The sequence below is a fragment of the Aphelocoma coerulescens genome, chromosome 12, assembly GCF_041296385.1.
Source record: "Aphelocoma coerulescens isolate FSJ_1873_10779 chromosome 12, UR_Acoe_1.0, whole genome shotgun sequence".
Taxonomy (NCBI): Eukaryota; Metazoa; Chordata; class Aves; order Passeriformes; family Corvidae; genus Aphelocoma; species Aphelocoma coerulescens.
In genome coordinates this window covers 11,534,926-11,548,019 of record NC_091026.1, presented here as the reverse complement: position 1 = coordinate 11,548,019, position 13,094 = coordinate 11,534,926, and the positions used below count along the sequence as shown (strand labels likewise).

The following is a 13,094-nucleotide window of genomic DNA, read 5'->3' as shown; positions in this document are numbered from 1 at the left end:
TATGCATCACAAATTTGAACACAGAGCCATAATTTACAGGACCATTGATTGATGTAGTGTCCCCAAAACCAGTCATCTACAAGACTTGGGTATTAGTAAGAAGTTAAAACAACAAACAAAAGATAGCCTCTCTGTCAGAGAAAGTGGTAACTAGAACTTAATTAAGCACTAGCTCTACAGAAGAACATATACCCTCATCACAAGAAACATGAGAAGTCAAATTTCAAAGATAAACCAAAATTTATTTAAAACAACAAAAATAAGACATTGCTACTGTCAAGATAGAAAAAAAGGAGGATTCTTTTACTGAATGTGACAAGACAGCCAATTTACAGCAGTTTACATTAATTCTGAGATCAGGTTGGGTTTTACACTGCTTCAATTGACTATATGTACTTTCTGCAAGACAAACTGGTTCCCCTTCCCTCCCCTTTCCAAAAGAACTGACAAAAATATCCTATAAAAAACATATACAGAATTTTGAGACATGATTGAAACATGAACCACTGTCCAAAAGTCTGGAACTTTCCAAGAAGGTTGGGTCCTTTGTTGCTTCAACCAACCCTCAGTGGGGGAGCTACCAGCACAACACCATCCCCTCTGACAAAGAGCATTGGAATATTCCTTTTGGTAGACTGTGAAGAAGGAAAGAAAAGTTTACATTTACAAAACATTCATTTCAACCATAAAAACACACCTGAAACAACTCCAACAATAAAAACACACCTGAAACAACTCCAACAAACATGCAATGTTCTGGCATGCTGAAGAGATCAGTACAATTAACACCAAGTCTCTAGATACCCTGTGTACTTTCACAACAATTCGTCTGAAACCTCTGTTAGAGCTTGATTCAAAAAACAGTCAGCAATAAACTACTTTAACAATATAACAGAGTGTAGTTTTAAAAAAAATCTCTGACGATAAATAAACTACTTTTCTAGTCCTTACTTTATAAATTTCTTCATAGGTTTCTTCATCAATTTCTATTGTAGTCACAGTTTCTTCCACATCACCCAAAATCATATTTAAGTGCTGATCATATGCCTGTAGGAATTAAGTTAGTTTATTATGTTTTCCAAAATACAAACATGAGCTTATTAAAATGAGAATTTTAGAAAGACTTTCAGACATAAGTAGTTTAGTCTGATTTTGACCAAAACAAAGTAGTATCAGTTCTAGTTATAACTCAACACAAACATAAACAAATGAGAACTCTGCAGCAGGAAAAAAGGTACAACATTTAGATTTACTGGAACATTCTTGCAGGAAATAGCTCTGAAGCATTCTGTGAGAGCACTGACAAGACCTCGGAGACAGACACGCTTTGTTAACATTAAACCAGCTACAGACTCTGCTGCCAGTCCGGCCTCCTGGAACTGATTGCCTGGGGCCAACTTAAAGGATATGAAAGCTGCTTCTCATACAGTGCTACAAAACCTCAAACATATTCCAAAAACCTTACAAAAGCACGTTGCAAACCACACGTGTTCCTCATGGATCTCTCATTACCTCTGTGTTTTCAAAGGAGTTGAGGTCCAGTTAACACATGGTGCAACTGGTTCTCTTCCCCAGCAGAGCACAGCACTCAGGGAGGATGACTGACTTAACAGAAAGCAAAAAATCTGAGAACCCAGCTGAGTACATATCCCATCAGACCTCCCAGGGTGTGCCTTAAGGGATTCTTGTTTGATAATGATGACCCAGTCTTGAAGAGGCCTCAGGTTACATCACAAGAAGAGGCCTGCAGCATTATTACTTATTTCACAGATATAGAAATGGAAGCCAAAAAGCAGTGAAATGAGTTGCTTGGTATCATTCAGGAGACAAGAAAAACAAAATACATCTCTTGACTTTCTAGGAAAGCTGTCAATAGCAGACAAAGCACTGAACAAATTAGATTTTTCCAGCAATCACATTACACTTCTGGTACCTAAGACAATTCTTAGCGAATTCACTATTCTTAACCTACTTTCTCTAACCACTTCTGCACTTTCAACCAGGAAATGCAATTACTCATGTGTTAAAACTAATTTTTTCAACAAGCAGTGGAATGCTACAGGTAAACTTGTTTAACAGTCTGTTGTACAGAAAGAAAGGCTACCCAGTGCTTAGCTGAGTGAGTGTGGCAACATTCTGAAAGTTTTACTTACGTGTAATCTGCCTCTAAGCTCTCTGTCATTTCTCATTTTGACATAGATTCGCTCATCTAGACTAAGTCTGATGAGATCAAGTGGCTCCTCTACAGTATTTGTTGTTTGTTGCTAAAAAACAAAACAAAAGCATTATTTGTACAGAAGAAGCCGGTGAACTTTTCCACTCCTCAGTGTTTGTCAGACACAGAAAACAAAGGAGTGAGAACACAGATGTAAATACTTTAAATCATTCCTTCACATCCTGGTGAACCTGAATGCAGCTGATTTACCACTCTACTGATACTCACCAGCCTGAGCAGCATGAGTCAAAATATTTCAATTTATTCTTGCAGTAAATCATTCCTCACACACAGGGGGATTGGAACTAGACGATCTTTAGGGTCCCTTCTAACACAAACCCTTCTATGATTCTCAACTGTTTTTCTTATTAGCAGCCACAGTTTACACTGCGGCACAGAGCCCACACTACGTGAACCAGCAGCACACGTGTGCCATGGCAGGCTGGAACAGCCGAACTCACGCTGACACCGGGGCCAGCACAGGGAGTTACCCGGGCACACACTTGGGCGACCTCAGGCACCCGGGCACACGCTGCCCCCACACACTCACCGCTCCCGAGCTCCTGCTGGCCCACACACAGCCAGGCCGGGCCCCGAGGCTGGCCTGAAACCCCAACACGCACTGGCCTGAGGCTCCTTTCTGTGAGAAAGGCGCACTTTGAAGATCGTAACTTAGAAAGGGTGAAGACCTCCGTGCATATCCCTCATCTTTCCTATCTCATATATATCCCATATCTCCGTTCCAGCTACCTCCTACCTTCAGAGCCAAGGGCACTGCCCTCGGCAGCTTTGCCCCCTTTCCCTCCTGCGGCAGTGCCCGGGGCCAGCGGGCCGACTGCGGGCCCGCCACAAGCTCCGAGGCCGGGCAGGGATTTAATCTCGCACGGAAAGCGCTCCCTGGGGGCTGCGCCCCACGGGGGGCCCGGGCGCACCCGGCCCAGCCGCGCAGCCCAGAGCCGCCTCCTCCTGCAGCCGCTGGAAGAGGAGAAAGCCGCTCACCTGGTCCACCTCATCCGCCATCTTTCAAACCGCCTCCCGCGCCCGCCCGCGAGACTTTATGGCCCGGCCCCTTCCCTTCCCTTCCCTTCGCCCGCGCGGGGCCGGGCCGGGCCGGGGCCTGCCCGCGCCGGGAGCAGCATGGGTAGAAAGCGCCGAGCAGCGCCCTGGCCCGCGGCCGGCAAAAAGAGGCGCTCCGGTGGGCTGCGGGAGGAAGATGAAGACGAGGATGAGGAGGACGAGGAGCAGGGTGCGTGCGAGTGCGACAGGGAGGCCGTAGTGGGCCGGGCTCTGCGCCGCCGCCGCGGCTCGGGCCGCTCCAGGCCGCGGGGGTCGGGAGCAGCGGTGCCAGCGCGCCCTTGGGAAGGACGGCCACGCCGGGCTGGAGGGGATGGTTATCGGCGGCGTTATCGGCTGTGTTATCGGCGGCGTTATCGGCTGTGTTATCGGCTGTGTTATCGGCGGTGAGATCAGTGCCCCAAATCCCGGGCGTTAAACCCGTGTGTGACGCGGGCCCGCACGCTGTCCCAAGCGCCGACAAAGGCTGAGCGAGTCCGTGAGAGGTTGTTTTATCTCGGCCGCGCTCTCCAGAGCGGTTTCACGTGGTAATAAGTTGTTGTGAGTGGCAAGCACAATGCTTGGTTTTCCGCCGATCCCTTCGGTAGGACTATAGGAATCTTTAAGTAGTTCCTGTGAGTTACATGAGTATTTTCCTCAAACAAGTCTCGCTGTTCAAATCTTCCCTATTTATAAACAATGACATGCTCAGCATTGTGAGTGCCCACATTCTTCTGTAGCTGCCTCTAATGAAATCCGTGGAGGTGTTGTTTCACGTGGCGATGAAACTCCATTCTCTAACATTAATTTAATAACATTCATTTCTTTTGTCACATGCAGATGATTTTGAAAAGAAAAAAACCAGTGTAAAGAAGAGCTCAAAGGCTTCAGCTAGGAAAAAGGAAGAAGATTGTGATACTGGAGTTTCCAACTCAGCAAAAACTTCCAAACCTTCAAAACAAAAAGAGGCAAAATCACAAATAAAAGAAAGTAAAAGAAATGGTAGAAATAAAGAGAATTGTATCAAAGAGGAATCATGCAGGTAAATTTATTTATCATTCAAGTCTGTGGAGCTTTTTCTTCGTCTTACTTTGTGTGGTTTGATTGTCAAATACTCAATGTGTTGTTACTGATTCAGAGGTCACGCTTCATTTATTTCTCTATTTTTAGTATTTGATAAACAAGCACCTGCATTTCATGATGATGGTATGTTTTGATGATTTTAACAGTGACTCACTGAAGTGTCCTCAGAAGGAAATGAAGACAGAATCTCCTGTTAAAAAAGAGATGGATGAAGACAATACTGACAGTGGTGGTGATGATGATGATGATGAAAGTGAAGATGAATGGGAGGATGTGGAAGGTAACAATTGCACAATATTCATTTTAAGCACTTTTTAAGAGCTTGTGTATCACAATGATTCTTCAACAGCAGGCAACCAGCATCCCACAGTTATTTGAAATAACTTAGCACACACAGTGTTATGGAAGATCCAGGAGCTGGTAATTACTGGAGATGTTCTGTTTAAAGGTTGTTTGAACTCTTCAGAAGGAAAATGTAGGTTCTTATCTCATCATCAGTCCTCCATGGGAATCTATTCCACGTTTACTTATAATTTAGTACTATTTTATTTTTCCAGAACTCCAGGAACCTGCTACAGATACGTTAGAAGAAGCTGCTGTTCTTCCATCAGTGGGGCTGCCTAGAAATCCCGTCGAGATTGAGATTGAAACCCCAGAGCAGATGAAGAAAAGAGAGAGGAGGTAAGAACAAGGAAGTGGTGGAGGGCTGGAAAAGGCTCAAGTTAAAAATACCATAAGTCTTGACTGTCATTGACTTGCTGTGCTCTGGGTGAAAATCCCCACTTGATGCAGACCATTGAGTTGGATGAGGAACAGTTTACATACTGACAATTCTACCAAAAATCTTCAGTTTAAGTTGGCAGGAATTGAGGAGGTTTTTCAGCTTCCTTGAAAATCAAGTGTGTAACTTCATTGTGTTTTACTATCTCCATTTCCAGTGAAGGGACAGCATTAGATCTCTGCAAGGAGAGCTGTGGGTGAATGGCATTGTGTTACTGCAAAATCTTAACAGCCTGTTCACATAGCCAGTCACTAAACCTTTCCTTAAGTGTGCACAGAAGATTCTCTGGGGTGGATTCTGTTTGTGAACTGACCCAGTTCAGGAATCTAGAAAGGCAGGTCCACAGAAATCCCACAACATCCATTTCTTTTGTAATCTTCTGCAGAGAAAAAAGAAAAGCTGAGTTTGAGATGTACCTTCGGAGGATGATGAAACGTTTCAGCAAGGAGCTTCGTGAGGACACACATAAGGTATTTGTCACAGGGAACCATGGCAGAGAAGAAATTGAGCATAAAGATGTCTGAACTGTTTTGTAATCAAAAGGAGCTAATTTTTATCAAATAACATGGGGCCATGGCTAGAAGTGAAAAAAACAAAGAGCTGTGTAGTCCTGACAGATGCTTGTTAAGATTCCTCCTAAACTGTGAGTTGGAAACACCAGTGCCTGTGTTAGTAAAATTCTAACTCACAGCCTGTGTGAGTAGGATGTATATTTCTCTGTGGAGGGATATCTTCTCATTCTGTCAAAATTAAACTGCCAGTCATGTAGAGCAGGAGACATTTGCAAGGTCTTCAGTGCTTTACTGTCTTCTGAAGACAGCACTGTGAATGCTTGGGAGGCTTCGGTGTTGCCTGTCTCAGTTAAAAGGAGCAGTGAAGTATTCCTTGTCTCTACCATGGACAGTAGTTCCAATAAGGAAAATCTCTTGTGAACTCACTTTTAAACTTTTCTGTTTCAGGTTCACCTCCTGTGTTTGTTAGCAAATGGTTTCTATAGGAACAGGATCTGCAGCCAGCCAGATCTCCTCGCCATTGGTCTGTCCATCGTCCCCACCCGCTTCACCCAAGTGCCCGCAGGCCACATGGGGCTTGTTTACCTTTCCAACTTGGTGAAATGGTAAAACTCTCTTCTGATCATGCTGTCACATAGAATGTAGAGCTGCGGTTCAGGGAGAGGGGTAACTGTAATTTAACAATTTTCTGTGGTTTTTTGGATTTTATATACAAGGGTGACAGGGGCTGTCTTTTTTACAGAAGGACAGGGTGGACTCTGAAGTTTAAGAATACAGTCACAGACACTGGACAGTAAGCAGGTGTCTTGTATTTCAGGTTTGTTGGAACCTTCACTGTCAATGATGAGCTTTCCACTGAAAAAGGAGAGCCCCTTCAGTCAACACTGGAGAGGAGGTTTGCCATCTATGCTGCACAGGATGATGAGGAGCTGGTTCATGTAAGAGACTGGGAAGTGCAGGGTTGGTGAGTTTGGATGCTGTGTGTCAGGTCATACACAAAGTGGTGGGAGGGTGGATTTGAAGAAAGCAGATCAGTCAATTAAGTGATTCTGTAGCTTTTTATTTTCTTGTATTTTTATCTGGAGAGCTCCTGTGATTAAATTACTCAGTTTAAACTGTTTTGCAGGTATTTTTAATTATTCTGCGAGCATTACAGCTGCTGTGTCGCCTTGTGCTGTCTTTTCAACCTATTCCTCTCAAGGAGACAAGACCAAAGGTAGTTTTTGTTGTTTGTGTGGAATAAGGAATAGGTTACTAATTTAGTAGGATTAAAAAAACTTTCTGGCTGTTACAACTTGCAGTGAATCGTTTACTGCGGGAACCAGGGTTCTCTCTACATTGCAGAAAATGCACACCCTTAATTTTTCATTTTCTTCTTTAAGAAAAACCACTCATTTCTGTGTTTCAGCAAAGATTTCTTAATGTTTCAGTGGGTTTACATTTCTTTAAAACTTAGACAGCAACTCTTGCTGCATGAGTACACCTCTCTTCAGCCTGAAGTTTTCAAGTCCCTAAGACATGAATTGACTGTGCCTGCCAGCCTTTGGTCTGCATGAACCTTGGGCTCATTTCATTTTTTTTTTACTATATTCTTAGCTGCGGTGATAAAAGTGACCTAGCCTGTTTCTTTGCAGGGAAAGAGCTCGTCCAAGAGGCTGTCTCACAGCAGCACCTCTGAGGGGCAGGAGAGTTTTACCGCAACATCCAGAGCTGGGGCAAAAAAATGTCCCTGCAAAAAAACCAAGCAGGACGAGAAATCCTCAGAGAGCAAAGAAGACAAGAAGGAGCCAAAGAAACCCAAAACTGCACAGACTGAAAGGACACAGAGGTCAAAGCTGACTAAAGGCAGCCAGGAACAGAAGGAATCAAATAATGAGAGCAGTTTAGCAGAAAAGGATGTGCCAGTCAGGCCCAAGAACGACCGCCGGAGACGAGTGGCCTCCAAGGTGTGTTACAAGGAAGAGAGTGGAAGTGATGATGGCAGTGGCTCAAACTTTGAGATTTCAGAGGAGGAGAGTGAACTCTCTGATGAGGATTTTGAAACTGTCCCTAAAAGGCGGAGGAGCTCACTGGCCCCCCAGAATTCAAATGTGACAACTATAAAAAGCCCAAAAACTGGGACTTCAGAATCAAGGCTGTCAGAAAGTTCGTGTGGAGCTGAGCCTAAGCCAGCAAAAAGTACAACTCCAGCCTTGCCTCAAGCACAGAGGAAGAGAAGCAAAATAATTTCTAGTGATGAGGATGATGGACAGCAGGAGGTGAGGAAAGCAATGGGCACAGACCAGTGGCTGGAGGTTTTCCTTGAGCCTGAGGACAAGTGGGTTTGTGTAGACTGTGTTCATGGCAATGTGGGCCAGCCCCAGCTATGCTTTGCACATGCCACAAAGCCGCTGTTCTACGTTGTGGGGTTTGACAACAATGGGAGTGTCAGGGATGTGACACAAAGATATGATCCAGCGTGGATGACCTCAACAAGGAAGAGCCGTGTGGACCCTGAGTGGTGGGAAGAGACACTGCAGCCATATGAAAGTCCTGATGTGGAGAGAGACAAGAAGGAAGAAAATGAGGTAAATGGCAATAGGTTGTTCAGGGCATGTAGTGCCAGGAGTCTAGTCCCTGGATTCTCATTCAGCCAAAAGCATTAGAAATCTCTTTCCATGAGGAAGGAGGTTTGTATTTGAACTTGAAATGTTGAGATTGAACATGTTTTAAAGAGAATATACAGTGATAAATTTAAGTAATAAATGATGGAGTTTGTTCAGAGAAATTTGTATAGCAGAAGTACTGCACAGCTTGTGCTGGAAACTTACTAGTGAGATTTGTGTACAGTTTAGCATTACCCTTCTCGGAGAGAGTTTTTAAAACACATAGGCTAGGGTGCACATCTCAGTACTTATTTGCAGCAAGAATGCTTTGGTCTGTTGGCTCATCTGATTAGTTTCTGGTGGTTTTTCTCTTTGGTCCATATTACTGTAATTCTTGCTTACAAAGGGTAGTGCAAGAAAGTTATGAAATTACTCTGTTCTGTAAAATTCTTACAGTTTCAAGTGAAGCTTCAAGATCAACCTCTACCAACAGCAATTGGAGAGTACAAAAACCACCCTCTCTATGCACTGAAGAGGCACCTCTTGAAATACCAGGCCATCTATCCTGAGACAGCTGCTATCTTGGGCTACTGCAGAGGAGAGGCTGTCTACTCCAGGTGAGTTGTGCACCTGTTGTCATCTGCATCTGTGATCTTTGTAATAAATTGGAGAGCTAATTTGCATGATGGTATCAGCAGTAACAGGTGAGGCATGTAGCTGCTCTGACAGCATTTGTGTATCAGTAAGATACAGCTTTTTATTATTCCTAATGTGATAAACTTTTTGTGGATCTGTTAGGGATCACTTGAAAACTTTTACATTTGCTGTTTTCTGGCCTTTTCAGAGACTGCATACACACACTGCACTCCAGGGACACTTGGCTGAAGCAAGCTCGAGTGGTGAGGGTTGGAGAAATGCCTTACAAGGTAAGAAGGTTTGACTTCCTCCTGTGTAATCCACCTGCTCTCTAAAGCTCAAGCCCAGTTCCGTTTTGGTTTTTGTCTTTTGTCAGTGGATGTAGATTTCACACTTGCTTGTGTGGTTTGTGGTAGCTGTAGTGTCCACCTGCTGTGCCTATAGTTCCTACATGCCACCCAAAGCCCAGCTTCGTCTTTTTCCCACCCCAAGGCTATCCAGCAGAACTGCTCCCTTTTCACCTTCTCCAAAGGCATCCCAGTGTTTTATGCACTGCTGGATCTCTGCCTGTTGCATACAGGTGCTGTGGGTTGGCATTTATAGGCAGTGGATATTAAAGCTAGGAAATGGCATTTCTGCTCTCCCTGAACCTTCTCCTTCGGTGTCCTAGGAAAACCTGAAACCACTGTCAGCTTGTTGTGATGTTCCAGGCCTGGTTGTCGTATTTGCAGATGGTGAAGGGATTTTCCAACCGGGCGAGGAAGGCACGCCTGGCAGAGCCGGCGAACCGGGACCGGGAGGACCTGGCGCTGTTCGGCCACTGGCAGACAGAGGAGTATCAGCCTCCCATAGCAGTGGATGGAAAGGTAGCTGGGAAGGCAGAGGGCTGGTGCTAAAGGAAGTGGTTTGTGTGGACCTCTGGGCTTTATTTTTCCAGAATTTGCATGTTTCAGAGGTGAGATCACTCAAACATCCGGATTCAGGATTAAGAGTTCAGAGGTGAATGTTCACAGGAGGAAGTAGTAAAAACTCTACCGAGGTCTTTCTTTCACAAGTACAGGTAGAGTGTAGACTGCTGAAGTCAGAATTTCATTGATCTGATCTTCCTAGCCCATGTTTACCTTGCTAATTCTCTGTATTACAGTCTGAGTAACAAAGCTTGGGCAGAGGACATAGCTGGGAGATATAACCCTGCAGCTAAAATCTAGGCTTGTACCTTGTCACGTGAATATAATTGAATACTGGAGTGGAATGTAGGAGGTCAGGAGGGGAGAGTCCCTGAGTTGCAGCAGATATTTTCAGCTCTCTCCAGAAAGCAGGATTATCAGCATCTCTCTTTAATTTTGCCATAACAGGTTCCTCGGAATGAATATGGAAACGTCTATCTCTTCCTGCCATCCATGTTACCTGTTGGCTGCGTGCAGCTGAAACTTCCAAACCTGAACAGAGTGGCACGGAAGTTGAACATTGACTGTGCTCAAGCCATCACTGGATTTGATTTTCACGGTGGCTACTCACACCCAGTGTATGTGAAAGCTGCTTTGTTGCACCTGTCAGATCTTGATGTCCTGCAGAGGTTGTGTATCTTGTGTTAAGTGGAGCATGTGACCAGTTCCACACTTGGATTGTTTGAGACAGACAGTTCTGGCAGTATTCAGTAGCTTTTGGGCTGGGTCAGCAGGCATTTGCTCCCTTTCTTTTTCCTTCTCGTAGCTGATAGAGGATTGTGTTCTCATTCCTAGTACTGATGGGTATGTGGTGTGTGAGGAGTATAAAGAGGTCCTTATTGCTGCCTGGGAGAATGAACAAGCAGAAATAGAAAAGAAGGAGAAGGAGGTGAGAATTATTTTTGCAACTTCCTTATTGTTATATTTATGAAGTAAATGTCATTGAAACTGGGCAGTGAACAGGGTCAGCTGTGTAAGCGACAAGCGTGAGGCTTTTTTGATGGCAGTTTAAAAATCTTAAAGCTTTCCTTTTCCACGGGCATAAATACATTGAAACTCACAGTAGTAAATTTTTCTCTTTCCAATAACAATCCCCCACAGAAGCGTGAGAAAAGAGCTTTAGGGAATTGGAAGCTGCTGACAAAAGGACTTCTCATCAGAGAGAGACTGAAGCAACGGTACTCCATCAAGGTATCCTGCATTTCTCTTAGTAATTTCTTTTTCTGCATGTTATTTTAACCACAGAATAGAATTTCCAGAGTGGAGTTGCTGAAAAGTCTTCAGGTAGTCAAAAAAACTACACCAGAAGTTCAATGTAGTCATGTTCTTCAAAGATTCGTTACTGTTTAACAAGGGATGAATGTTTCTATTTCTATTACTGTTTTCTGTTTTGACATACCCCCTTCCTAGATTTATTCCTCCAAGCCAAGCATGTAGCTAACAGGATGAGAGTGGGGCACTTTTCCTTGTAAGTTAGATGTTGTTAATTTTTTCCCCAAGGAGAAAGGGGAAAGCCTGATCTTTTTAAAACAGGTTGGTTGTATTCTTCCATTGTCAAAAATGTTTTGCTTGTGTTAAAAGAATGTTTGATGTTCAGAAATAGAAGCACTTTGGGTGAGAAGCCCAAACCAGAGCAACCAACCTAAGGTCACTCAGTGTCACTGTGACCAAAGACAAGCCCTTTTAGAAAGAGGCAGTTATCTTAGAGTGACTTTCTGATTTTCACACCTGTGTTTTCCAGGCTGAGCCATCAGCACCTGAGACAGAGAAAGGAGGGGGATTCTCTTCTGATGAAGAAGGAGCTCCGAGCTCCGAGAGCGCAGTGGGGAACACAGCCATTTATTGGCCCCAAAATCGCCAGCTAGAGAAACAAGAAGAGAAAACAACCAAGAAGAGCAAGCGAGAAAAGAGAGGAGAAGCAGCTCAGTTGTTCCCGTTTGAGAAATTGTGATGATAAAGCTTTTCTTGGCTGTTTTCAGATGCAGGAAAAACAGCCATGATAAAAGTATCCTTTGCCAGTTAGGGCCTTAGGTCTTCCTGTGCACTTGTGTTTCTGAGCTGTCAGGGACCAACCTAATTCAGTATCCAGTTTCCTTTGATATCACAAGGATCACTTAGATATCAGTTAGATTCTTCCTTTATCCTTGGACTTGGGAGAAGTAGACATGGAGCTGCACCTTCTGAGATCACTTTGCTTTGTTGGGGTTTTTGCCCTCTTTTGTATCACTCAGCACTAATAGTTGAGTTTCCTGAGGCACTCCTGTCAGTAGCAGTCTCCCATTTTTCCCTGCTTGCTCAGAACTAAAGCATCCAGCTGCTTTTTACTTGTCTGCAGAGAGGTGGCCAAAGGAATGCTGATGCCTACTTCAATCCATACCCAAATCAGCGGTGAGGTAGAGTCTGGCATTTGTGTCTCAAGGGAAAACTTCCTCTAAGGTCTAAAAAAACACCCCACAGTCAGAATATGGAGGAACTAATACTTTCTAAAGAATACTCGCATTTGTGATGTAAGTTTGGCTTTTCAGCCTACCATCTTCCTTTACTCTCAGAAATCTTGTGCTTTGGAAGGGAGAAGCCCTGTCCTTGTTACAAACTTAAGGTTCAATATGCTTTCTTAAGTAATGTGAATATATACATATTTGCTTCTTTTGCTTATCAAGATCCTGTTCTGGAGCAAAACATGTAAAACTGGCTAAATCTCACTGTTAGAACAAAATTCACTAAAACCACAGAATTCTTGTTATCCAGTACCATAGCATTAAAAAACTGTTGAGAGAGGAATGTTAAATCTACATAAGCTTTTCCTGCACTTTTGTAGTAGAAATACTGATCTGTCTTTGGCAGTATTCTGTATCTAAATTCCACTGACACAGTCTCTTCAAAAATGGAGGGGAAAACAATTTAGTCACTGCTGGATATTGTCACAAAGACTGGACTGTAAGAAAATGGCTTTCATGTAATTATGTTCAGAAAAAAATCTATTTTTGTACTGTATTTGTAGATCAAAATAAAGTTGGAAAAAAAGAATACGTTGTGTTTACTGAATGCACAGGTAACACCCAGTGTCCTTAAAATACAAGAGGCTGTAGCAGTCAGGTTGAACCATCATGTTTTTCAAATAATCTTAGAGAGGCAAGGCAGTGACTGACTTCAGTGGTTGGCACTGGGACTAAACCCATGGCAGGCTGCTGCAGCCTGGCATCACACACAGAACTCAGACCTGAGAGCAGCTGTGCTGTTAGGGGGAGCTCACTTCCCAAAACAGGTAAGTATTTGCAGGAC

The 13,094-nt window shown here is 43.8% G+C and overlaps 2 protein-coding genes across 2 annotated transcripts; one reads left to right on the top strand and one right to left on the bottom strand.

Annotated features, from left to right (window-relative positions):
- Window positions 1-221: 221 nt before the first annotated feature.
- On the bottom strand, window positions 222-3,305 carry LSM3 (LSM3 homolog, U6 small nuclear RNA and mRNA degradation associated). Its single transcript, XM_069028077.1, has 4 exons — window positions 3,215-3,305; window positions 2,154-2,264; window positions 952-1,047; window positions 222-635 (listed from the first exon to the last, which is right to left on the bottom strand). Exons 1-4 carry the CDS (start codon window positions 3,233-3,235, stop codon window positions 555-557), a joined length of 309 nt encoding a protein of 102 aa, XP_068884178.1. The 5' UTR covers window positions 3,236-3,305; the 3' UTR covers window positions 222-554.
- Window positions 3,287-12,839, top strand: XPC (XPC complex subunit, DNA damage recognition and repair factor). The gene is made up of 16 exons (XM_069028073.1): window positions 3,287-3,461; window positions 4,109-4,310; window positions 4,498-4,631; window positions 4,909-5,032; window positions 5,518-5,602; window positions 6,092-6,249; window positions 6,462-6,582; window positions 6,771-6,860; window positions 7,279-8,211; window positions 8,686-8,846; window positions 9,074-9,155; window positions 9,597-9,731; window positions 10,221-10,390; window positions 10,608-10,701; window positions 10,914-11,003; window positions 11,554-12,839. The coding sequence occupies exons 1-16, from the start codon at window positions 3,353-3,355 to the stop codon at window positions 11,761-11,763; spliced, it is 2,898 nt and encodes a 965-aa protein (XP_068884174.1). The 5' UTR covers window positions 3,287-3,352; the 3' UTR covers window positions 11,764-12,839.
- The last annotated feature ends 255 nt before the right edge of the window (window positions 12,840-13,094 follow it).